Source organism: Podarcis muralis, chromosome 7, assembly GCF_964188315.1.
Source record: "Podarcis muralis chromosome 7, rPodMur119.hap1.1, whole genome shotgun sequence".
In the NCBI taxonomy this organism is placed as follows: domain Eukaryota; kingdom Metazoa; phylum Chordata; class Lepidosauria; order Squamata; family Lacertidae; genus Podarcis; species Podarcis muralis.
The window spans coordinates 71920685-71945633 of record NC_135661.1 but is presented as its reverse complement, the minus strand read 5'-3'; the positions used below and the strand labels follow the sequence as shown (position 1 = coordinate 71945633).

Sequence of the window (24949 nt, the reverse complement as noted above, 5' to 3'; positions counted from 1 at the left end):
ACCATGCACTGGTAGCATCCCCCTAACAGCATGTTTTGTTTTTCTCTTTGTCAAATTTATTTGCAGTGATGTTTATTTATCATCAAGGGACAGACAGATCCTTGACTGGCATTTTGCAAATCTTGAATTCGCCAACGCCACACCACTCTCTACTCTGTCATTGAAACATTGGGACCAGGTAACTCCATGTTTTCTCCAGACTGACATTTAAGTGAGTGTTTCAAAAGAAGTTTGGATTTACCCGTATGGAAAGATGGAATTGTGGAGCAACTCATGGCCAAGATTGTGTATATTCTGCCCTGAACACAAATCTGCTCCAGGGTAACACAAATTCTGTACCTCCAAAGAGCCTGAATGTTGATTTTGCAAAATTCTTTTTTTTAAGTTATTTTGCAAATAATTATGTAAAGCACTGAAGTCCCAACCTTTGATCACTGAAAGTGCTGTGTATATGCTCTTTCCAAGCCTTTCCTCACAGGCACACACACTTTCTATGGCTTAGCAGTATGATTGCAGAATATACACAGCCCTGGCACCGTTTCTAAAATTCAGCTTTGAGACACAGGACACACTCAAATAGAGACTGAAAACTCCACCTGCACTTTATTGGTTTCTTTTGCAACGTTGCCAACCATAGCAGATTAGATGCTACTTGGATTTATTACTTCAGCATTCTGGTTTCCTCTGGGCTGGACGGGATGTTGCCTGGATCAGCTCCCCTATGCACACATGGTGGGAAATGAGAGAGCACCTTCCTCCCCACTTATCTGGTGCACCTTCAACACTACTGGATGTCCATGGTATAACATTCTTAAAAGGGATATATCCAATAAAATCTAACGCACACAGGCCTAATCATGCAAATGATATTCCAAATAAATTATATGAACCGACTATACAATCTGGGTACAGGGATTTCTACTTAGCATGCCTTTTAAGAACGTTGTTCCCTTGTGTAGACGCTCACAGGTGAGACAAGCACGCTGGGTGGGCAGGAAGGAAAGAAATGCTCTTAGCTGCTTCCGCCTTCCTAGGATATTCCTCCCTGATCTGGCTCAGTTTAGGCAATTTCCACTCCTTTCAGAATGCCCCTGTTTCCCCCCAGAGAGACCCATTCACTGCAAGTAGCCAAATGTTCTGTTTCACATAAGCAGCAGCCTTTCGTCATTGCCATCCGTGGGAATTTGTCACCACTTTTCGTCCATGGGCAGCGTGAGGGGAATTCACCAGGACCAAATAATTTCCCTACAAATTCACTAATGGGACTTCTGAATCTCCCCTTCTCCATTTCAGGATGATGATTTTGAGTTCACAGGCAGTCATCTGACTGTGAGAAATGGTTATTCCTGTGTGCCTGTGGCTCTGGCTGAAGGATTGGACATTAAACTTAACACAGCCGTTCGACAGGTTCGCTACACAGCCTCAGGTGAGCAAAACTTGCAGTCATCTCTGATGGTCCCGTAATTTTAAGGCTATTTGCTCACTACCTCCAGGGAAAGCCAGTGAATGGTGTTGCACCCACTAGTCATGTGCCTTCTGTCACTGTTTGGTGATGAAGGATATTGGAATGCTGACAAGGTCTCAGGATGTGATGTACGTACGTAGACAATGAAAGGGAAAGCCAGAGCTTGAAAGTGGGTGTGACAAGGGTGGGTGAGATTAATCAGAGCCAAGAATATGAGTTTGTGGTGGGCAAAGACACAATGAGACCACAAATATTGTGGTTTGGGGGGAGTATATAGAGGAGAAGAGAGGCAGTTGAAACTGAGAAAGGGTGACAATTCAGGCAAGAGGAGTCATGTCCAAAGATGTGAAGATAAATAGGGGCTACTGTGGATGAGCTTGCATGGAATGAGGACAGCCAAAATTGGGAATAAGGGGAGATGTGCAAAAAAAAAAATCTATAACTGGCTGTCATTCAGTGGCTTCAGTGCAAAGTCAATACAGTGCCAGTAGGAGAGTTTGATTTGGAGAAGGGAGAGGCAGATTTGAATCCCAAGTTAGCTCTAATGTCCTAAGGTGGCATTGAGCAAGCAATTTTGCAGTGATTTTTGAGGCTCTTGGAGATGAGGATTGTGAAGCAGGTTGTATACTGGAAAGACCAATAGACATGATGCTAGGATTGTGAGCCGGCAGAATCTCAATCTACCTCATATTCAGGAATTCAATTCAATATTCAGGAATTCAATTCAAAAAATTGTTATTAGTACTTTAAGATGTTTGAGCAGCCATTCTTTCACCCCTATAAAACTACCCAACAATACTAGTGATTTTCTTTCATGGCATTCTCTTCTCTTTCCCCCCTCCCTTCCTTTTTCATTTTACCAGGATGTGAAGTGATAGCTGTCAACACCCGGTCCACTAGCCAGACATTTATTTATAAGTGTGATGCTGTTCTCTGTACCCTTCCCTTGGGAGTGCTGAAGCAGCAGCCTCCTGCTGTACAGTTTGTTCCTCCTCTTCCGGAGTGGAAGACATCTGCTGTGCAGAGAATGGGATTTGGAAACCTTAACAAGGTAGCTTGAAATGTACAAAAGTGGAGCAGTGGGGGGTGGGGTGGGCAGCAAAGAGCAATTACAGTAGCTATACCCTTACCTGCTGTGGATAGGTGGAAGCTTTCTTCCTCAATTCATTTCAGCTGAAGAAAATCATGCCCTAGAAGAGATGAATCAGTTCTAGCAGCATTGAATCGGAAAGCTTAGCTTGCTTTCCACTTACACTTGATAGCGTACTGGGGGTGTCAATGAACGTTGGCTGGAAATCAGAGAAACACTTCCCGAAGCAAATGTATCTTACTCATATAGTCTCTTTCATATATATTAATTCATACGTGTATGTCAGAGTCTGAAGTATTTTCTGAGTTTATTTTGTGAAAACACAAAACCTGTACATAGATTTCCTGTGACATGAAAGAAGAAGGGGAAATTATTTAAAGCACAGCTTGGAACTGGTGAGAAATGTAAAGTGCCCCCCTTCCCTTGCGATCCATGTGAAAAAGACGAGCGGCAGCAAATCTTAAAACGCTGAACCAGACCAGAGTCTTTCCTGAATCCTAACGTTTCCTTCCTTTTTAGGTTGTGCTGTGTTTTGACCGTGTGTTCTGGGACCCCAGTGTAAATTTGTTTGGTCACGTTGGCAGCACAACAGCCAGCCGAGGAGAGCTTTTCCTGTTTTGGAATCTTTACAAAGGTAGTTGGCACCAAAGCATGTAAATATTTTCATGGGCGCCTTTGGCTGAAATCCAAACTGTGTTCCACCTCTGGGGTGGTGGAGTTGGATGGAGTGGGGCTCTGCCAGCCCTCAGGGGGACACCAGTGTTCTGCCCCCAAAATTGTGTCCTGAAGTACAGGAATCCCCCGTTCTGGGATAGGGCTGAGCTTGCCTGGCGCCCACTGACCCAGTCCTGTTGCTGTTAGCTGACTGCATTTGATCTGATCCAGCCCCCTGCCCCCTTGCTATGCCAGCTTCTGGTTGCATGTCTCACCATAGAAACTAAAAAACTATCAGTCCACCTCGCTCAGTGTTGCTCAATGTCACTGGCAGCAGTTCAGCTGGGCAGTGAGAAGTCTTTGCCTAGGTGATTTTGGTTGAAGTGAGCTCCCTTTTCTCACTTCTCAGTTGGAGACACTGCATTTATTGTCAGAAGCAATATATATAACTTAAGAAATTCCTAAGTGGTTAGGAATGACTCCTACTTGGCACTATCTTTGCCTTCTGTGCCCTCTTAAGATGATAAACTCTGTCTCCTTAAGAAACAAAAGCCATCAGTTTTTGTTTGGGTCTTTATCTCAGTGAGAAATCTTGTTATTTAGGCTGTTTGCCAGAGAACCTTAATAAAGCACATTCCTGTGCAGGATGAAACTAAAGCTGTTTGGCTAGCGCTTGCGTTCTGCTGATGTCCCAATAATCTTTTCCACAGCACCAATTCTTCTGGCCTTGGTGGCAGGTGAAGCAGCCGGAATAATGGAGAACATCAGTGATGATGTCATTGTCGGGCGCTGTCTTGCAATTCTCAAGGGCATTTTTGGCAGCAGTGCTGTCCCTCAGGTATCATGTTGAGCTCTTTATAATTCCATATTCAGGTAGGTAGTTGTGTTGGTCTGACGCAGTTTATATATATATATTAGTCCAGTAGCACCTTAGAGACCAACCAAGTTTGTTCTTGGTATAAGCTTTCATGTGCATGCACACTTCTTCAGTTCCATATGTTCAGGATCCTAGCCAACCTTACCTTTATCAGTGTGTGGCACAATATGAGCCTCTAGATACCACCTATAGCATGATCAAATTTTCCAGCTTCCTTAAAGGGATTTATGATTAGAAAAAGCCTTCCAACAGAGAAGGGCCATTTCTAAAATGAGGAAAAAGCCTAAACCCTGTAGGTTAGGATTGCGTACTTTAGGCTGGCTATTGGCTGCAAAGAGAATCACTTCCTTAGGCTTTGTTTTCACCACCTGCTGCCCTCAGCTAGAACTGCTTGGACTCCCTTCCCTCACTCTGGATGCTCCTGCTTTCCATTCTGCAGACATGGGCCAACCTTGAAAGCATAGTTGCTTTCTGTTACTTGCAGTTTTCCTCAGCCTAGGAAAAAAAATGTGAGTATGTGTGCCTGCACACATCCTCCTAGTATCAGGGACTTCACGAAACGTTACACACTTGAGTAACCTTCCCCCCCCCTTCTTTGTCCTCAGCCTAAGGAAACAGTAGTATCTCGTTGGAGGGCTGACCCCTGGGCCAGAGGATCCTATTCCTATGTAGCAGCTGGATCTTCAGGAAATGATTATGACTTGATGGCTCAGCCAATTACCCCGGGACCAGCCATTCCAGGCGCTCCCCAGGTGAGAACTGCATTCAGATTAGCACCAAGAAGCAGCAGGAACCTTTGACTTTGTACCACACTTTTTTCCTGGAACATTTCTTTATATTTATAAATTTATTTTTATTATTAATCTCATCCCACTTTGCTTCCTTGTCTAGAATGGGAGGGAACTGCTTTTTTTCTTAATTACAAGTATCAGTACAACTCCTCATGAAAGCAACCTTTTAACTTTTCTTCGGCATTTGGGGGGGGGGGAGGGGAATCAAAAGGGAAGATCAAAAAAACCTCGCAACTTTGCTGGTTGTTAACATTGACTAGGAGCAACCCATAGCTGGGTGCTATTCAGGCTATAGAAGGATCTGATGTCTGCCCTTTGGGCTCACTCTGCAGTAGGTGTAAGGAATTATGAATAATGGGAATGAAGTAACAGTTCCCTCTTGCCACTCCCCCCCCCCCCAATGTGTTTGTTTGCAAACTCTAGAAAGGGGGACATGAGACTAAATTTAAGGTGCACCTTGGGAATTGGTCCTGCTATCTGCTTCTGAAACCAAGCAAGTGGCCTTAACCCCAGTGCACTTGGGTCATTCAATTCAAGCACATACACAGAAGTAAGTTTAAACCAGCTTGAGATGCTGAATATGTTTTTCAAGTTCACGACAACCTGTGGCTAAATTTGCACTCTGCTTCCCTTTAGACCACAGAGAGGAAAACTGGTCCTCTGCCACATTGAAATGCCAAACACATTTCTTCTACTCTCTCTGTGGGCAATCCATATGGGATGCTTGATTCTGGGAAAAACAAACAAATGATAAAATTATTCCCAGGCGTCACTTGGAGTGACAGCTTTTTAGGAAACCTTCCTTGTTTTGCAGGTATGCTATATTCAGCAGGTAAACTGGGGCTCTTGTAACATTGCCAATCTCTCATTTCTTTTCCAGCCAATTCCCCGCCTGTTCTTTGCAGGAGAACATACAATTCGCAACTACCCAGCGACTGTTCACGGAGCTCTGCTGAGTGGACTGAGAGAAGCTGGACGCATTGCAGACCAGTTTCTCGGTGCAATGTACACACTGCCTCGCCAAGCTACTCCTGTTGCAGCTGCACAGCAGGCTCCTGCCATGTAACAATTCAGTGGGTTATGAATGCCTTGCATGGACTCGTGATTAGAAGTGGCCTTCCTGGTCTGTAGCACTACCAATTATAAGGCATAACCAGGAGTCAAAAGCATTGCCCCTGTTGAGCGGCCTTCCTAGACTTCAGTCATCCAAGAATGCAGTTCCTGACTGCCGCAGCAGCCTCGATTCTCTGGAGCGGTGCACCTTCTCCCCCAAATCCAGACTTCTGGTCTCTCTTGACAGAGATCTCTTTTGGTACAGATGCATTTTTGTTTGTTTCTTTCCAGGGTTTAGAACTCTTGTAAGTTAGCTGCTGTTAGTCACTAAGGTAAGATTGTCTTATGTGGGTTTTGTTTTGGGAAGCAAAAATAAAACTTCCTTTTTTATAAAAACACGGACAACAGAAACACAGTTTCTTTTCATTTTGAGTATGATGCAGGATGCAATGCCCTACTCTCTGCTATATGCAACTAAAGTTAGATTAGATGCCATTTAAGGATCCTCAGAGATGTGAGGGGAAATGGCTGAGTAACTCAAAGTGCTTAGAATAATGGGTACATTGAATCTGGGACAGTTACAGATAAATGCTGGTTCTTGCTAGGAAGCTAAAGGGGTGGAATCGGTTTTGGTGCAGGCAAAGTATGTGCTGGGATTTGATGCCAAGTAAGGGGATATTCAAAGGCCAGGACAAGAAAGAACAAAATTGGAGGACACCAAGGACTGAGAAACTATATTTATACTTGTTTTGTAGTGAGATTCCACTTTCCTGGCCAGGCTCTGAATCCTGTGTTTCATGGCCCAGTGTCTCATCCAGTCCTGCCTTCATTTGACAGGGTTGCCAGAGGCCAGCGGCAAGAGGTACCTGATATGCACAAGGGCAGGTTTTCTTGTAAATCCTATTCTATTATTGGGCAGGTCCAAAAAATGCCTGAAAAAGTGCTAACTATTTAGCAACCATGTGGATCTTGAACAAGTCAATGCAGTTCTCTGTACTTAGAGCTGTTGCCAAAACACTGTGGGTGGGGTATGCAAAATTGGCTGGCCTTTATTCTTCACAAGAAGCAAAAGGTTTTTTTCCATCTCAAAGCAATTCACACATTTGAGTAACATACAAATAGTTTTATTGATTAAGTACTGTAGAACAGACAGCATTAGTCAGAAGATAACATGCGGACAAATGTTTGCATTTAAACATAGCATGCAGACTTGTTGCTCTGTGACTAGCAGGCTAGCACCACCTGCTGTCCCATGTGCAGGCAGGTTTGGGAGGTGAAAGAGCAGGGCCTTTCCCCAGCTGAACATACTAGCACCACAGTGCTTCCTTTTGAGTCAGGAGTGGAGTGATTGGGACAGTGCTGGTAGCTTCCTGGGTTCTGGAGGGCTGGCAAATGAGGATCTCTGAACACATTTTGCTAAAAATTGCACTTGCTTTCTCTTAACCTGAAAGCGAGGGAATGTTAAGGCAGGAGATGCTCATCTGCCTGCAAGCACACCATGTCAGGATTCAACAATCCCTTTCCACCCAGTCTTAACATTAGCAAGTAGAAAAAATATATTTCCATCTCTTAAAAATACATTCCACACAATCTGAAGGATTCTCAAGTGTTTATAAATGGCAGGAAGACCGGCGTGCCTTCCCCCTTGTGCAGACGTGGAAGGAGTAGACTGTACTCCCAACAGCCACAGAAAGGTTGAGCAAATCCTTTGGTCTCTAGCCAAGAGGAAAGAGAAAGGGGAGGAAGGATGTGGGCCCTGCACTGCAGTACCTTCACCACTTTATCCCTCTTTGGATATAAAGTTGGGGTTTCAACTGAAGCAGCAATATCTTTTGTGGGGTTGTCTTCCACTGATGCCCAGGGTAGAGGGGTGGCATCATGTAAGCCTCTCTCATCTCATATGCACATTTTGAGAAGGGGAAATGTCAATTCCAAAAAGCCTGTGAGACAATAAATGTCCTGGCTGCTTGCATATGTATGGGTCCCTTCTGACAAATCTATGGCTAAAACTCTAGGTTCTTGGCACTCTTGACATCTTGTCGTAAAACCAGAGATGCACTAATGGCCTGAGGAAGTATGGCGTTACCCTACACTGGGCTGGCCTACCCAAGTATTGTCAGTGGACTGGCTCTCTTTCAAGGCCTTGTGAATCCAGGACTGTCTGCATGCAAATCATCTGCTCTACCACTGAGCTATGGTCTCTCTCTGGCTTTTCATCGGAGAAGCGGTTCTGCTTTTTGCAATGAAGGGAGGTGAAGGAGCAGATCTTACTAGGCTATGCAACGTTGTGCGGGCTGTACATGAGGGCAATTCTGACCTCCAGTTGGAAGAAATTGCTTTTTTTTTTTTGTTTTGTTTCTCGACATAAAAAGGAATAATCACATGCAGCACATATAATTACAACACTGGAATTGTTTTTTGTTTTGTTTTTTTTACACACAAATTTTCAGCATTAGAAAGTCCCTGGGGGATTCCTACTGTATTTATATGCTACAGTTAAAACAAAAATTAACTTGCCAAAATGCTGGCAAATATTTACAAATACACTTTACAGCTGTTTATTTTTAAAGTGTGCAACTTGAGCCAAACAGTCTCTTGTTTCCTGAACTCACCACTGCTAGTTCAATAATACAATCAGCTCCTATTGCACTCAGGGTTAAGGTCTCCTTAGGGTTTTGTCTTCCTTTTTTCCTTTTTTTATGGGGCCATCAATAAAATAACCCCCAACCGATACTGTAACGGATATTTACATTCATTCCTTATGCTTAGTGAAATGTAAGACTATCAACAGACCCCAGGCCTGAAAAACAAAAAAAGGGGGGGGGTGTCCTCTGCCCTGAAGCAATAAACTAGCTAAAATAACTCAGGGCAAATTCATTTCTCTTTTACGGGTAGGTGGGGGATCCATAACGTGCCTTCAGAAAGGAGGCAGCAACCTCATCCATCAAGCCCTATTGCCGAAGCTGAGGCAGATTCCTTGGTTAAGCAAGGCCAGGTGTTACGGTTATAAAAGCTTCCTATCTAATCTGAAGGGGGGGGGGGACTTGTATTCTTCCTCTTCCCAGCTGCTCAAGTATGTTCTAGGAATGTGGAACCTGTGGCCTTCCAGTAATAGTTGACTCGCAATTCCCCATCAGCCACACCCAGGATGGTGGTCAAACTCTAGCTGGAGGGCTCACAACGCTCCCCATCTAGGGAACAAAGGCCTAAGACATAGATAACTGGTTCCTTTTAAGTTTTCCCTTTTTGTAAAAATCTGGACTGCCGCTGGGTCATTTCTTCCCCAGCAAAGATGAAGAGGACTTTGCTATGTCCACTTGGCAAGGGAAAGGTATCAGTGCAGCTTTCAGAGGTGCTATCAGCCTAGGAACAAGGGACACTTGCCCTCATCTTTCTGTGTATGGCTCAAATGCCAAACCCTTTATTTTTGGGCGACTTTTACTTGGACCCAGATACTTAGCTTTCTGACCCTGAGCACTCAGTCCTGGAGAAAGCGTTCAGAACGATCTTTTGCGCCAGTGCGTGTATGGTTAAATTTGTGAACGCATTAGTCATGCAGAAAATAGTTTCAAATTCAAGTGAATAATCTCTAGCTCTTATGGTAAATGGAGTGCTCAGAGGGGGTGGAGCATTTTCCAGCTCCTGTGAGAAGTTTGCAGTGTTGAATGTGGACAAGCCAGCTTTCTAACAGGGGGGAAAATTACCTGGGTTGTCTTATGCATGGTGGGGCTTCTTTTGCACCAGAAAATCAGGCAGGGCGTTCTAAGGTCACTCAAAGTGTCACTGCTTTGAACAGGCACAATGAAAATGGCTCCGATTTCATCATGCAGAGGAAGGGAAATGTCCATTAAGGCTGCATTCCCAAGTATAATTACAGACAAACAAGTCCAAGAGGAACTTATTTTCATATAAATAAGTTTCAGTAAGGGGCTATTTTATCACTTTATGAACTAGTGGTCTTGGAGCTGGTGCACGTCACAGGAAATTCTAAGCATTTATGACCCAGCCAAACAAATGGCTCAGATAGCAACACCCCCCTCCCCGTTGGTTGGTGGCTTGCTTTAATTTTCAAGTAGGCTGAGATCCAACATCAGCGTTGAATCGAACTTTTCAGGTGCTAAAGTGCTTTCTTGAATCAACTACGACATGGCTTTAAAAATTTTTTTTTAGCAAAAACAATCACCATCCTACTTTGGATTAAATCACAACCCCCCGTTGAACACTAGACAGGCACCATCTGAGCATAACGGGGTGCGCCAGTTCAAAATGGCTGCTTACAGATCAGTTATTGCTGAGACCTTTATGTAAACAGACTACCCATCAATGGAAGCAAGCTAAAATCTGTGAATTGGCCCCCCAGTGAGAGGCCTGTAATTGGTGAATGAAAGTGGGACCACAGATATGCTGTGATTACATCACAAAGAGACGGGAGCATGAAACACAAGGTTCTAGACTTCAACACTGAAAATATGCGTGAAAGAGCGTGGGCAATACTTGAGATGATCTCATTGTTTGGCTTCTGTGTCTCCCCCAGTCCACTGACCAGCGGAAGAGCACGTGAAAATGTGAATGATGCATACAAGTTGCAGAAGTTAACTTTTGTTAGCACAGTTCGGGTAATAATTATTTTTAAAAGATGGTGCACACCCTTCTGCCCACCTCTGTGAGAAATCAGTAGGGAACAATGGTGCCTTTTATAGCATTGCTAGCCAAAACCAGGGGCATGTAAACTTATTCTTAGAACACTCATGCTTCAAGATCCTCCTGAAGCTTGTGAACACTTAACCACTTGGTCCGATAAATGGCACCATTGTCCGCATTCTGTGCCTCTCACATCTGAATCGGTTAAAATACGTTTTTTAAAACCTTTGGCTGAATTAAAAACTGTCGGGTAAATAGAGTAGGAACCACAGCAAACCTCAGTTATTTCTAAAGGTTCACAATGTGTGTGGTTTTTTTTTAAAAAAAGGCAAAGTAGCGAATTTGGGGTGTTTTTTTCCTAAGCCAGGTTTTCCATCTGAAACCCTGGAAGCCTAGCCTGTTGCTCTTGGCTTTTCAACAGAGTCGTAGGCCTCACCTAACTGTGCATGTGTGAACTCCGGGCAGAATGAATGCACTTCATGCACCAAACCCATGTGGCGATGCATTGCTAATGCACATTAAACTCTATCTAACTTTTAAAACATTGTTTTGTTCCCAATTCCTTTTCATGGGGAGTGAAACTGAGCTGCCTCCTCCTTAAGTCTGAATGGATTACCTCTGCTTGGAGGGAGAGTGGCGGGGGCACTGTTCCTCGTGGGAACAGTGCTGTCCGATCTGCCACCAAATGGATACCTAGAAAGGCCTGGCAGGGGAGGTGGGTACAAAACACTTACGTTTACAGCAGCATCTAAGCCTTATGTGCCAAATGCATGGGGGAAGACTGAGAAGACTAGGCCAAGGTGAGCAGCTGCCGTGGCACTGGTGGGGTCCAACGTTCTGTCTGCTGACTCGGGTGCAGAAGAGCGCAATCGCTGTGTCTCTGGATGAGTCTCCGCTGGTCCCTTTGCCCATGCAAGTGAAGAGTGAGGTAGCAGAAATAAAGGAATAACACCACCCCCCCAAATATGTTGAGGTGCTGAACAAAGGAGCCTCTTCTTCCCCACTTCTCTGAACAGGCTGTGTCAAATGCCCAGTGGCTGCCCCAGTCCTGAGGTGTGGTGCAGCCCACACTGAGGCCTCAGGCTGTTAGTTCAAGTAATGCGCCACAGGCTCTTCCAAGCAAGCAAGGCCCCACGGAGCACTCCGCCTCCTTTGGCTGGGATGACATTGGGCTCGGGGTGTCGGTGAGGTTTCTTGCTCCGCCTGATTTGAGTCTAGCCAGAGTTTGGATCCTGCGAGGCTTGCGGGTGAGGAAGGAAGCGAAGGCAAGAACTCAAGCGTTTGGGGAGGGAAGGGGCTGCTTCCTTAGCACCCAGCCTGCAGAGCGGGAGATGGGCGAAAATCTTGGATGTCATGCTTATTGCTTATGTGTCAGGCTCAGGCAGAAGTACTTGCAAATGGCCAAGCCACTGCAGTGCAGGTATGCTGCGAGAGAGCTATGGCTGGTGGGAAGCAATGGCCTTGGAGTGGGGTTCCTGGAACTGCGTCATTCCCCTCCCCGCACCATCCTTTCCGGAGCGGCATCTCGGAGAGTACTTGCGGCACACGGAAACCAGCTTCAATGTAAACTTCTTTCAGAAGATGGAACAGCAAAAATCCGGCAAGGAATGGAAATTCTCAACGTGCCGTTCTGGGCTCTTGAGATCCGGCAAGCAGGTGTGTCTGGGGCAGTTCTCGCTTCTTGCAGTGGTTACCAACACCCACCCGCACACACACAAACACACCTCTTGCTTCTCCAGGAAAAAGCGCGGCAGATGGCAGAGGTCAAGGCTGTTCGCCTCAAAGGTTTGTCCAACCTGATCCAAAGTTATTGGGTACCTCCTAGAGAGATGCAGAGCCATTCACCAGCCATAGGTTACCATTGATTCAAGCTCAATAAGATTTCAGAGTGGGATTCCCCTGAGCGAAGTGTCTGCGGCCTCCTCCAGGGAGGAGAAGGAAAACACAAAGCCACCTTTTAAAAAATAAAAAAATAAAATCCACCCAAGGCTAGTGGGCAGAAAGGACCTTGAGCACTGAAGGGGTTAAAAGTCAGGCACTGTACATGTCCCTGTGTTGGACTGGCTGCAGGGAAGAGACCAGTGTAGGGATGAAGAATGAAGCTCAGCTTCTGGAGGTCATGCAACTGGAGGGGGAAAGACCCTAGGAAGAGAGAGAAGAAGAAAAAGGTCACCACATTAAGCCATCAGACAATAATTCTTTTTCACAGATCACTACTGCTTTGCTCTTCCTGGTCTGCGCAGTCACACCTACGGGCGTCAGAAGAAGAATACTGCAGGGTCAGATCAAATCCCCATCTAGTGCATCTAGCGTCGTTTTCACAATGGCCAACCAGAAGGGAAACCTGGAAGCAGGACCTGAACACAACAGCACTCTCCACACTTGTGACTCCCAGTAAATATGGGTCGTGGGTGGCGCTGTGGTCTATACCACTGAGCCTCTTGGGCTTGCTGATCAGAAGGTCAGTGGTTCGAATCCCCCGACAGGATGAGCTCCCATTGCTCTGTCCCAGCTCCTGCCAACCTGGCAGTTTGAAAGCACACCAGTGCAAGTAGATAAATAGGTGGGAAGGTAAATGGTGTTTCCGTGCACTCTGGTTTCCATCATGGTGTTCCGTTGCGCCAGAAGCGGTTTAGTCATGCTGGCCACATGACCTGAAAAGCTGTCTGTGGACAAACGCCGGCTCCCTCGGCCTGAAAGCGAGAGGAGCGCCGCAACCCCATAGTTGCCTTTGACTGGACTTAACCGTCCAGGGGTCCTTTACCTCCTCCTCCCACTTTTTTTTACTCCCAGTAAATGTTATACATAGACAGACTGCATACATTTGCAGGCCCAATTCAAAGTTCCAGTTCTAAACTACAAAGCCTTTTTACAGATTGGGATCCCAATATCTTAGGGAACATTTCTCCCAGTATGCATCAACCTCTTGGACCTTTATGTTATCTGAGCCTTCCTCTTCATGTCTACTCCAGGAGAAGTACAGAAGGCTGCCAAGAAAGAGGGTCTTGCCAGGAGTGGCCCCTCTGACTGTGGATTGCTCTCCCCAGGAGGCCCGCCTGTCATCAACCTTGTAATTCTTTTCAGTGGTAGGTTAAGATTTACCTCTAGGTGGTTTGCTAGTTTTTGTTACTAGCTGTTTTGATGGTGATTATGCTAATGTTTGTGCGGGTGGTTGGAGGTTTTCAGTAATTTGAAGTTGTGGTCAGTTTGTTCTTGGTTTCCTGAAATGGAATCCATTTTTATACGCCTTCTGTCCTACACAAACCACCTTGAGATCGTACGGCATGAAGCCATATACATGGAGCAATACATTATCATCACCATTCATGGAAAGCCTGAGACATTTTTGCACATGCAGGGAGACTTCGATCAGATGCTTTCAAGCAAGTGATTTGCATGTTGCCCCGTCCAACTTAAGCACATGGCTGAGATGGGCACTACCCATAAGATGACAAAGTGGGGACAAGGACCTCTTGTTTAAAACAACACGAACATACCTCAACATCAACAGGCTCAGTTGTCTTCTGAGCAGCCTTTGGTCCAACGCCTCCGCTCCTCAGCCTTGCTGTCCGACAGCTGGCGTGTCGCCTCCAGCCTGGCGTCTGGCCTCTTCCTCGGTGTCTCAGCCCGGGCAAGCTGCTCAGAGGAGCCAAACGGTTTTCTTCTGGAACTGGGAACAAAATCTTTGTTTTCCTCCTGTACCAGAACCGGGAAAAAGGTTGGGTGCTTTAATATGATGGAGCCCCGCAGGAGTTGCTTCCAGACACAGAGTCTGGGCAAAGCCGTCGAGCCCTGCCCTCTCACTTCCCCCAGGGTGAGTTTTCCCTCCCCAAAGCGCGACTCCATGGCTTGGTAGGAAGGCTGTGAGCTTCCTAAAAACATAAGCCACACAGTCCCCAAGTCTCCCTCTCCAGCCCTGCTTTCCCTTTCGGTCAGCCACAGGGCTCTCTCATTTCCTTTCTTCTCCTTGCAGCTAGGATATCAATAGTGGGAAAGTGAGAAACATCCTCAGCCCCCTCCACCGAAAACTGGTACCAGGCGTATTTGATGTCTGGCTTTGATGGAGAAATTACTCATAATTTGAGACTGGCCAAAGGCCAAGCTAAACCAGACACATTGGAAAATGTGCGGTTTCCATTTCTGACTTTTATTAATTCCACCTCCAAAGGTCTGAAGCCCTCTGCTCTATATGCTGGCTTTGCGAGAGACTCTGTGCATTTGCATAACTGGTTCACCCTTTTCCTTGTTCTGTATTTGGCACACTGGCTTTGTAGCCCCACCTGCCATGTATCTTAATTCACCAGGCCGGGGGGGGGGGGGAGAATGATATGAGATCTGCATTTGTTCAATTGTACTTTACTGATCTTTTGTTGATCTTGGATGAAAAATTGCTAAAATGCCTTAAAAAGAAAAAGAAACAAAGAAGGGTAGCTGTGGCCAGCAAGGAGCCTCCTCTCATTGCCTTCCAGTGGATTTAGAAATGCCTATCTGCGCAAATGCAATGTTGAGACAGCGCCTAGGGCTTGCCGATCGCATGGTCGGCGGTTCGAATCCCCGCGGCGGGGTGAGCTCCCGTCTACGGTCCCAGCTCCTGCCCACCTAGCAGTTCGAAAGCACCCCTAAAAGTGCAAGTAGATAAATAGGTACCGCTTTATAGCATGACTCTATAGTTTCATGGCCGCATGGGGATTTGAACCCTAGTCTCTCAGGCACTAGTCCAACCAGCGTACCAATGAACCGCTCTGGGCATAACAGTCTGACAACTTACAATTTATTAGGTGGTCCAATATTTCCCTCCCTCCCTCTCTTTCTTTTTTTTAAATCATCTTCAACTTCCTTGGAGCACCTTGGAGCACAGCACCACATGCAGAAAATGCCTTTTAAAATGCTCTAGGAAGCAACCGCACATCATATTGGGCAGGCCCCCTCCTGGGGTATCGTAAGGAGAAAAAGATGTACGGTAACTTTTAGGGGCATTGTATTGAGGGGGAAAGGTGGCTGCCTCCATAAGTTCAAAAGGGGCAGCAATCTTTTTCTCAGGAGGGGACTGCACTTTTGACATCTGCCAGGAGGGCATTCTGCAGGGTGGGTAACAACAACCAAAATTTCCCTGCAATTTCACTTCTCACAAAAGACAGAACTGCCAGAAGGCCCTCAAAGCTAGTGCCCAGGCTGAATGATGGAGGTAGAGATGCACCTTCAGGTATACTGGGCCAAAGCCATTTAGGGCTTTAAAGGTCAGCACCAACACTTTGAATTGTGCTCGGAAATGTACTGGGAGCCAATGTAGATCTTGTAGCACCGGTGTTAGATGGTTCCAGCAGCCACTCCCAGTCACCTGTCTAGCAGCCACATTCTGGATTGGCTGTAGTTTCCAAATCACCTTCAAAGGCAGCCTCATGTAGAGCGCACTGCAGTAATCCAAATGGGACTTCATTGGCGTGTGCATTTAAAAATAATAATAATAATACTGCACTTGCAGGCTACCACCAGCAGAGGGAACTACAGCACAAGGCCGAGCTTTAATTTCAAGCTGGTATTATTCAAGTAGGGGCAGTAGCCAAACCCAGAAACGTTCAAAAATCATTCCGTATGCGTCCCTCAGAATCACATGTCCTTTAAAACAAAAAGTGCATGCACGCACGCACTTTTAATTGTTGCCTTCTGCTTCCTCGAGCATTCGGAAGGATGTGCGCTTGAGGTCTGCTAAGTCTTCCCTCTACCCGAAATGTTATGAATGTTTCGCTGATTATATTATTTGAACAAATGGCTATCACCAGAAAGGGAAGACCTTCCCTAATGTCAGGGCTTTCCCATTTCCAATTTTTCCTGCACACAGGTGGGCAAAAGCAACAGGATTTGATTCTCATCTTCCATGTGTTCAAGAGACAGCTGCGAAACAAGAGATCGTCACTTAGGAACATAGGAAGCTACTCAGGCCAGTATCCCCAGGTTTTTAGGGGAAGCGGACATTCTCAGCAGTACCTGGAGATGCTGGGGACTGAACCCGGGACCTTCTGCATGCAAAGCATGTGTTCTACCACTGAGCTATGGCTCCCCTGCTAAAAGCTTTTGTTTAGGGAAATGGCATAGGAGTGAGTGGAACTACGCGGCCTTTTGATTACAATCAAACTATTTCACTGGAATGTGATTTGTCAAGCTGCCTGGTCTTAGTACTCTGCGCTACCTGTGACAGTACTTTAAAAGGTCATGATTTCCACCAAAGCATCTTGAGAGCTGTAGTTTGTTTAGGATGGAGGGGGTTCTTAAAAGGTAAAGGGACCCCTGACTATTAGGTCCAGTCGCGGACGACTCTGGGGTTGAGGCGCTCATCTTGCTTTATTGGCTGAGGGAGCACCGGTGTACAGCTTCCGGATCATGTGGCCAGCATGACTAAGCTGCTTCACCCCGTCACGGGGATTCGAACCTCCGACCTTCTGATCGGCAAGCCCTAGGCTCTGTGGTTTAACCCACAGTGCCACCCGTGTTCTTAGGAGACCTCTATTCCCCTCCCTCATAGAGCTACAATTCCCAGAGTTCCCTGGGAAGAGGGACCGTTAAACCACACTGAAAATTGTAGCTCTGTGAAGGGAAAAGGGATATTTCCTAACAAGAGATTCCCCTGCTTCTTAAGATCTTCCAAAAAAACTTTTGGCATATCTCAGTGTCTTCTCCCAGGGCATGACTCTGAAGGGATACGATGCAGCAACTTTGCTGATGCTAAGCAGGGCTGGGTCTGGATGAAAGACCCCCGTGGATCACAGAATCGTGGCGTTGGAAGGGACCCTAAGGGTCATCTAGCTCAGCTCCCTGCAATGCAGGAATCTCAACAAAAGCATCCGTGGCAGAAAGAAAGGAAAGCTATAAATGAAATACCGTATTGGCCCGAATATAAGCTGCACCCGAATGTAAGCCGCACCTTTAAAATTGGAGGGGGGGAGAGAAAAAAATAAAAAATACCCGTAAGGTTGTGAAAGAAGCCACACTTTAACTTTTCAGTGTCGGAATTTGAGGGAAAAGTGAGGCTTATATTCAGGCCAATACGGTAAATGAAATCCTTCAGTAGCCAATGCTGATTGCGCTTTATGTTCATGATTCAAGTTGTTCTGAGATTGATCAGTTTCCTGTCGAGCTATATAATGCACTGTCGTTAGACCCATTTTCCTATCGTTGATTAATCCGCAGATAACGCCCTTGTAAGCCGGGCGGTTAAGACTCTTGTTACACTGTATTTGCTAATGATTTTGAAATACTTTTACTTTTGTATCAGTGTATCCTTAATGAATTTATATTTGTGTATACTTTTTTTTTTTTTTTTTTGGTCCATGCATTATGTATATATGAGGTGTCACTGTGGTTGTTCTTCATTTCCACTGTCAGCAGGTGTTTAAGTCTGAGAAACGATATATATCTCCTACCTGTGACAGTATTGGGGCAATGGAAGGAACTGCCTAGGAGAGTCACAGGATATTTATAGTGCAGGTGTAAAAGAGCACAGAGAGGCAGCAGAGCTGATTTGGGTGGAATAAGTGCTTCCTGCCTTGCTGCATTCTAAATTTAAGGTGCCCAAAGTGTAAGAAGGGTTTAAAATTTCATTTCTCACTGACATGGTTCCTATTAGCACTGTAAATACTGCCTACATAATTTATTTTTAACAGATGGGATGGGAAGTGCTGCAGTCTGGAATGCTTCTGTTCAGTTACGCCCTCTTCCAGGAAACTCCATTCCACACACAAACACACCCCCATAGTTTTGTGTGAACACCCAACAAACAGCCGGTCGTTATTCTGTGCCCAGTGGTGGGGTGTTTTTTTCCATTCTTTTCTTCTTCAATTAAACTTATAAACCCAAGGCCCATTGATTTCAGTGAAACCTAGGCACACTTTGGGCTGGTTAAGACAAGCCCGCCTTCACACATTAGTCACATGATGGGAGATCACGTGATTACAGGGCCTTGGGACTGCACTGCCACCACTGCTGAAGCAAGGCTCCCCTTGGGTCTACCTGGCTGAAGCAAGAAAGCCTATATGCATAAAAGTCTACATTTTGAATACCATTCTGATCGCCTCGCCTCAAAAAGGATATATTTAGAGTTGGAAAAGGTTCAGGAAAGAGCAACTAGAATTATCAAGCGGATGGAGCAACTCTTCTGAGCTGCATCAACAGAAGTATAGTGTCCAGATCAAAAGAAGTAAGAGTCCCACTCTATTCTGCCTTGGTCAGACCACACCTGGAATACTGTGTCCAGTTCTAGGCACCACAATTTAAGAAGGATGTTGACAAGCTGCAACGTGTGCAGGCGAGGGCAACCAAGATGATCAAGGGTCTGGAAAGCAAGCCTTATGAGGAACGGTTGAAGGAGCTGGATATGTTTAGCCCGGAGAAGAGGAGACTAGGAGGAGATATGATAGTCATCTTCAAATATATTAAGGACTGCCATATGGAGGAGGGAGCATGCTTGTTTTCTCCTGCTCTGGAGGGTAGGACTTGAACCAATGGCTTCAGGTTGCAAGAAAGGAGATTCTGACTAAACATTCGGGGGGAAATTTCTGACGGGAAGAACTGTTTGGCAGTGGAACAGACTCCCATGAGAGGTGGTAGACTCTCCTTCCTTGGAGGTTTTTAAACAGAGGTTGGATGGCCATCTGTCAGGGATGCTTTAGCTGAGATTCCTGCATTGTAGGGGGTTGGACTAGATGACCATTGGGTCTAAGATTCTATGCTCCTATGCATTTGGGTGAGGGTTTTTTTTTCCATTTAGCAGCAGTTCTCAACCTGTGGGTCCCCAGATGTTGTTGGACTACAACTCCCATCATCCCTGAGCTCTGCCCTTGCTAGCTAGGGGTGATGGGAGTTGTAGTTCAACAACATCTGGGGACCTATAGGTTGAGAAAGGCTGATATAGAGGAAAGGCAAGCAAGAGGTGACACGATAGAATTTTATAAAAATTATGCATACTGTGGAGAAAGTGGGCAGAGAAGAGTTTACTTTGCTCCCTCCTAACACTAGAACTCAAGCGCCAAACAAGAATCTCTCCACTAGATTAGGTGCTACACACATCCCCAATGAACTGCACAAAGAGAATACAGTGGTGCCCCGCAAGACGAATGCCTCGCAAGACGAAAAACTCGCTAGACGAAAGGTTTTTCCATTTTTTGAGTCGTTCCGCAAGACAAATTTCCCTATGGGCTTGCTTCGCAAGATGTTTCGTTTCCTTTTTGTTTCCTTTTTCTTAAAGCCGCTAAGCCGTAAATAGCCGCTAAGCCGCTAATAGCCGCTAAGCCGCTAATAGCCATGCTTTGCAAGACGAAAAAACCGCCAGACGAAGAGACTCGCGGAACGGATTAATTTCGTCTTGCGAGGCACCACTGTATAAAGCAACTGACTGGATAGGGAGGGCCTGCGGTATTTTGGTGCCTGAGATAAACAATCTGAGTAGAGCTCATTCCCCACCTCCTCCACAGAGCACAATCACTGTATGATGAAGAAAACAACTCATTTCAGTTCATCAAATAATGTGAAATTTATGACAACTCTGTGAAATAGTAAGAATTATTTAAAAGTGCACCCATCTCTCTCTCTCTCTCTCTCTCTCTCTCTCTCTCTCTCTCTCTCTCTCTCTAATTAGCATGGATTATGCTGGAAAGTTCCCCAAGGACCATGCCCCAACAGGTCAGACATGTTAAGAGTACAATTCTATAAATGTCTATGCAGAAGAAAATCTCACAAGAATTCACTGCAGCTTAGTCCCAGGTAAATTGGTACAAAACTGTAGCCACAGTCTCTCTCACTTGGCCATCGATGATGACATCCTGGGTTTGTGCTTAGCCAGGCTTCCTCAAACTCGGCCCTCCAGATGTTCTGAGACTACCATTCCCATCATCCCTGACCACTGGTCCTGCTAGCTAGGGATCATGGGAGTTGTAGGCCCAAAACATATGGAGGGCCAAGGCTGAGGAAGCCTGTGCTTAGCTAAGGGATGGGGACAAGTCAGTACAGCACCTGATCCAATGAAGAGGTATGGGTTGCTGGTACTTAAATACATATTTGGTGTTTATTAGAATCTGGGTGACTCTGCTATTTGGGGTGAGGTAAGGTGGGTAGTGACAGGGCAGGGGGCCTTTTTCAGACGTGGCAACCCATTTACAGAATTCTGTAGCCAAACAGGCTTGCCTTACACACACTTTGTTGTCTTTTGAGAACCAGGGAAACCCAAGAAGTTTCCTTTCCACTGGATATTTTTTTTGCGCAAGAAAGGAACAACAGGGCTCCCTTCCGAGCAGCGGGAGCAACTCCCTCTGTTTCTTTCATCTCCCATATCCCACGGAAATGAGAAAAGCCCCCGTCTCCCCGATGCCAAATAATGCAGGGAAGGAAAATTATGACAAACACAAATGACAGCTGGCTCATAAGCCAAGTCAACATTTGTGAAGCCCTGCCCAAGGTCATGTACAGTGGTACCTCGGGTTACATACGCTTCAGGTTACAGACTCCGCTAACCCAGAAATAGTGCTTAAGGTTAAGAACTTTGCTTCAGGATAAGAACAGAAATCAGGCTCCGGTGGCGCGGCGGCAGCAGGAGGAGGCCCCATTAGCTAAAGTGGTGCTTCAGGTTAAAAACAGTTTCAGGTTAAGTACAGACCTCCGGAACAAATTAAGTACTTAACCTGAGGTACCACTGTATTTTATATTTTACTATTTGACCGTTTTTATAATTTAAAAAGAACTCTGCAAGCGGCCTTCTATGAAGCTGCAAAAGGCAAATATATTATACAAATAAACACATACATAAAATATGCCAATGTTATTATTGTATTATTACATATCGAGGGAGGTGGGGAGGCCAAGACTGAGACAGATTCCGACTTTCCTAGCAAGTGTAGCTCATGCCCTCAAAAATGTTTCATCTTCCCCTTGATTTAAAAAAAAAAAAAAAGATATTTCCCCACCTGTCTTGATTTAGGAATGCAAAAGTTTTACAGTAAAAGTTCGGAGCACACTTACCGGTAATACTGTGCAGCTCCAAGGGGAAGAAGCAGTCGCAGGATCACTAATGCAGCTCCGCTGGCCAAGCATCTCGGATGCAGTTAAGCTACTTTTGGTCCTTCTAGAGTCTAATTCCAGAGCATTCCAAGAGTTTATACCAGCGCTGGCCCTCCTGGAATTCTGCTCAATTGCATATATGCGTGCACTAGTCCCTTCTGGTTTGTGGGGGTCCGTAGATGACCTATATGGATTTCGAGGGGTTGCATTTGCAACCGCCTTCGTCGCAGAGTCCTCCGAAGATTGCAAGCCCCGCCGCGTTCGCCACGCGCTCCTCACCGTGACGTGTTTGGTGTCGGGTGAGTTGGCCTCTGAAGCCCCGTGATTCTTCCAGTTGATTGTCTCCATGGGCGGCTCGCTGTTCTTCTCGCCGAATTCAGAAGGTTTTATCGTGATGCTGCTTTTCGAGACGACCGTTTCCACCCTGCTCCTAGGAGCAGGGTCCCCATTCTTCTCAGCCTCGGGTAACTTCAGGGTTATATTGCTCTTGTTAATCGGTATCTCGTAAGGTGTGCCAGTCGCGTTTGTCCCCAGCGAAAGCTCGTTCGGAAGCACTCGGATGTTGCTGGCGGATATGTGCTGCTGTTCTTTCGTGGCATCGCTCGCGCTGGTCCTTTGAGTCACAGGCTCAGATGGGTAAATGGTGATGCTGCTCGTCATTTTGTGCGACACCGTCTTAAAGACAGGCTGCTGCTTTTCAGAGCTGGCTTCTGGCCCTGTGCCACCCATGATTTCCTTCACGTCCTTTTCCACAATCGCAGGCTTGATGACGGCTTTAGACCTCAGTGCTTCTCTGGGACTGAACTGCCTTCTCGATTTCGTCCCTGTAAGGGCAGTGGCTGAAGAAGCCCTGGAGGACCTGCCGAGTTCTTCCTCGCTGCTAGTACTTTTATCGTTTTCAAAAGGAGATGTTCGAATACCCCTCTTGGAGCTTGCAAACTCTCTAGATGCAGGTTCCCTTTTCAGCCCTATGTCAGCAATAGCAGAAGCGGTTGCCATTTTACTTGTCTCTTCACTGGTGCTGAATTTTTCATGGCTGTTGGTGTTGATAGCTCTGGCCCTTGCAGAAGTGGGTTTTAGGCCCCCGTTGTTAGAGTTTGCGGCTGAGGCAGCGGTCTGATCCATTTCTTCCTTCTGAGGATCTGAGGTACTCTGCAAGAGATCTTCCTGACTTCTTGAAATGAGCCAAGATTTTGCTAACGGTGAGGGCTTTACCATTTCGTGCGGAGGTTCTCTTTCCTGGGAGTTTACTGCCTTCGGAGAGCTCTCTTCCAAGTGCTGCCTGCGAGATGAGACCAAAGCGGTTTCCATCTTTGAGGTGGTAGGTTCAGCAGCTAACGTTTCCGTAGAGAGGTAATTCCTATAGGACAAAGCAGCTCCATTGGAGGCCCCGCGGTGTGTTTTTGAGATGCGAGTCTCTGTCGAAAGAGCGGGTTGTTCTGCAACGTGCGTCTTAATTCCCTTTTCAGAAGGTGATGTGGAGGTTTCCGTTTTGCTGGGCTTCTCTTCAAGTTCGTCAGACTTACAGTGATGAGCGTCGTTTGGTGATTGGGAGGTTTTTTCCGCTTTGCTCCTCAACGCACTCTCGTTCTTGGGTTTCGGAGAGGCTTTCCAAGACTTGTGCTCCTGTGCTGCAGGTGGGTAACGACTAAGCACAGATGGCTGCTCTCTAGATTTCTTTACTTCCGCCGGTGGGTTTCCACTGTCTTTCTGCGAGGAAAAGTGCGTGCCCAGCGTGGATTTGTCTTCTGTCCGTTTAGCATCGGTTGCTAAGGTGTCCAATAACGCTGATGTGCTCGATGCTTTGGCTGCTCTCCTGCTATTCAGGTTAGGGCTTGTGACCCTCTTGCCGCCTTGGCTCTCGCTATTAAATGAGAATTCTCGGTTGCGTATTCTCTCCCGCCTGTGCTGAGGAGAAACTTCCCGAGACTTATGCTTAGAAACAGCTGACTCCGCTGTGACAGCCCTGTGTTTGGGTCTGTCGTGCTTCACTCGGCTGGGTAAGTTAATTTCCTCTGTTTCTGCCTCACCGTTCTCCAGCTCTTTCTGCTTCTTCATCTGCGCCTTTATTTCTTCAAGCTGGCCTATGAGGAGCTTGTTTTTGTTTTGCTCGCTCAAGTAGCTATCGTGCAGGTCATTATTCTTCGCTCTCAGGGTTTTGAGCTCCTCTTCTAAAGACTCAAAGTGTTTGATTTGAGTCTTTAGCTTCTCAATTTCTTGGTTGAGGTCCTTCACTTTGTTGTCTTCTTGATTCTTATTCTTCTGATTTTCTGATTTGTTCCGAGTTTCGTTTTCCACAAGCTTTAGGTATTCCAAACTCCCTTTTCTCCTCGTTTCCTTTGAGGACAGCGCCGAAGTTGTCAAGTCAACTTCAATCCTCAGGTCATTTCTGTCCAGAATACTATTGGATGATCTTTCCAGCAGGTTAGATGTGTTTCGCGTTTGATCTGCCCGGTTCAGTTTATTATTTTGCTCAAGCTTTTGTGTCAGCTCTTGTATTATTTTCTCATTCTGCTTCTCCTTCTCAGTGAAGTGTTTCTTTTCGTTAACGAACGTGAGAGCTAGCGACTTCAGCTTTTCCAGTTCACTCACTAAGCTCTGCTCAGTTTTATCCAGCCTGTCTTCAGATTGCTCAAGTTCTTTCACTTTTGCCCTAAGGACTTCCAGTTCCGTCGAGATTTTCTTCGTCAAGTTTTTCTCCTCGTTGAGGCTGAGGCAGAGCTGAGTACAGTCATTCTTACTTCTGCCAAAAGCTTCCTCCAGCTTCTCCAGCTCTGCCATTCGCTTCTGAAGACGCTCGATTTCGGATTTCAGCTCCCGAGTGAGACTTTCCTCCTCCTCCAGTTTCTCCTTCATCAGCTGGCAAAGCTCTTCCGCTTTCCTGATCTCCTCATCCTTCCCTTCAATTTTCAAGACTCTTTTGCGCAAAACTTCCACATCGGCCAGCATGCTTGAGTTGCTGCCTTCTGCCTGGATAACTTTGTCCTGCAAGTCCAGCAACTCATCCTCAGCTTTCTGGAGGTTTTTCGTCGCTTCCTCCAATTCATCGAGACGGCGGCCGAGACTCTGGAGCTTGAAACGTAAGTGACGATTCGACGTCTCTTTATAAGCTGAATAGTCCGCCATGTTTGTTCTACCCCTCTGCTTTCAGATTTTTTTTTTTCCAAATGGGAGCGAGGAAATAGATTTTTATAGCTCTTTATTCTTCTACTTGTTTCATTAAGTTCCTTGGGAAGATGACCAGCACCTGGAAAGAGAAAGCAGGTGGTAAGTATAATGGAAAGGATATTTCTAACTGCTTTTCTTTTCAAGAGCTGTGATTCAAATTGATCTGA

General features: G+C 46.0%; 2 protein-coding genes across 4 annotated transcripts in view; one reads left to right on the top strand and one right to left on the bottom strand.

Annotated features, from left to right (window-relative positions):
* KDM1A (lysine demethylase 1A) overlaps window positions 1-6341 on the top strand; it is a 39765-nt gene extending 33424 nt beyond the window's left edge. Inside the window, exons 14-20 of the mRNA XM_028742723.2 lie at window positions 67-178; window positions 1294-1426; window positions 2329-2516; window positions 3075-3189; window positions 3920-4047; window positions 4692-4838; window positions 5758-6341. Coding sequence (XP_028598556.2) covers window positions 67-178; window positions 1294-1426; window positions 2329-2516; window positions 3075-3189; window positions 3920-4047; window positions 4692-4838; window positions 5758-5943 — 1009 coding nt within the window. The 3' untranslated portion in view covers window positions 5944-6341. The remainder of the gene's footprint in view (window positions 1-66; window positions 179-1293; window positions 1427-2328; window positions 2517-3074; window positions 3190-3919; window positions 4048-4691; window positions 4839-5757) is intronic.
* A 697-nt stretch (window positions 6342-7038) lies between these two features.
* The window catches only part of LUZP1 (leucine zipper protein 1), a 67019-nt gene continuing 49108 nt past the window's right edge, over window positions 7039-24949 (bottom strand). For all 3 annotated transcript variants that reach the window (XM_028742721.2, XM_028742719.2, XM_077932071.1), the window contains exons 2-4: window positions 21576-24861; window positions 14069-14267; window positions 7039-12713 (exon numbers count right to left, since the gene is read on the bottom strand). In XM_028742721.2, the coding sequence (XP_028598554.2) occupies window positions 14085-14267; window positions 21576-24740 (3348 nt within the window). In that variant the 5' untranslated portion in view covers window positions 24741-24861 and the 3' untranslated portion in view covers window positions 7039-12713; window positions 14069-14084. The remainder of the gene's footprint in view (window positions 12714-14068; window positions 14268-21575; window positions 24862-24949) is intronic.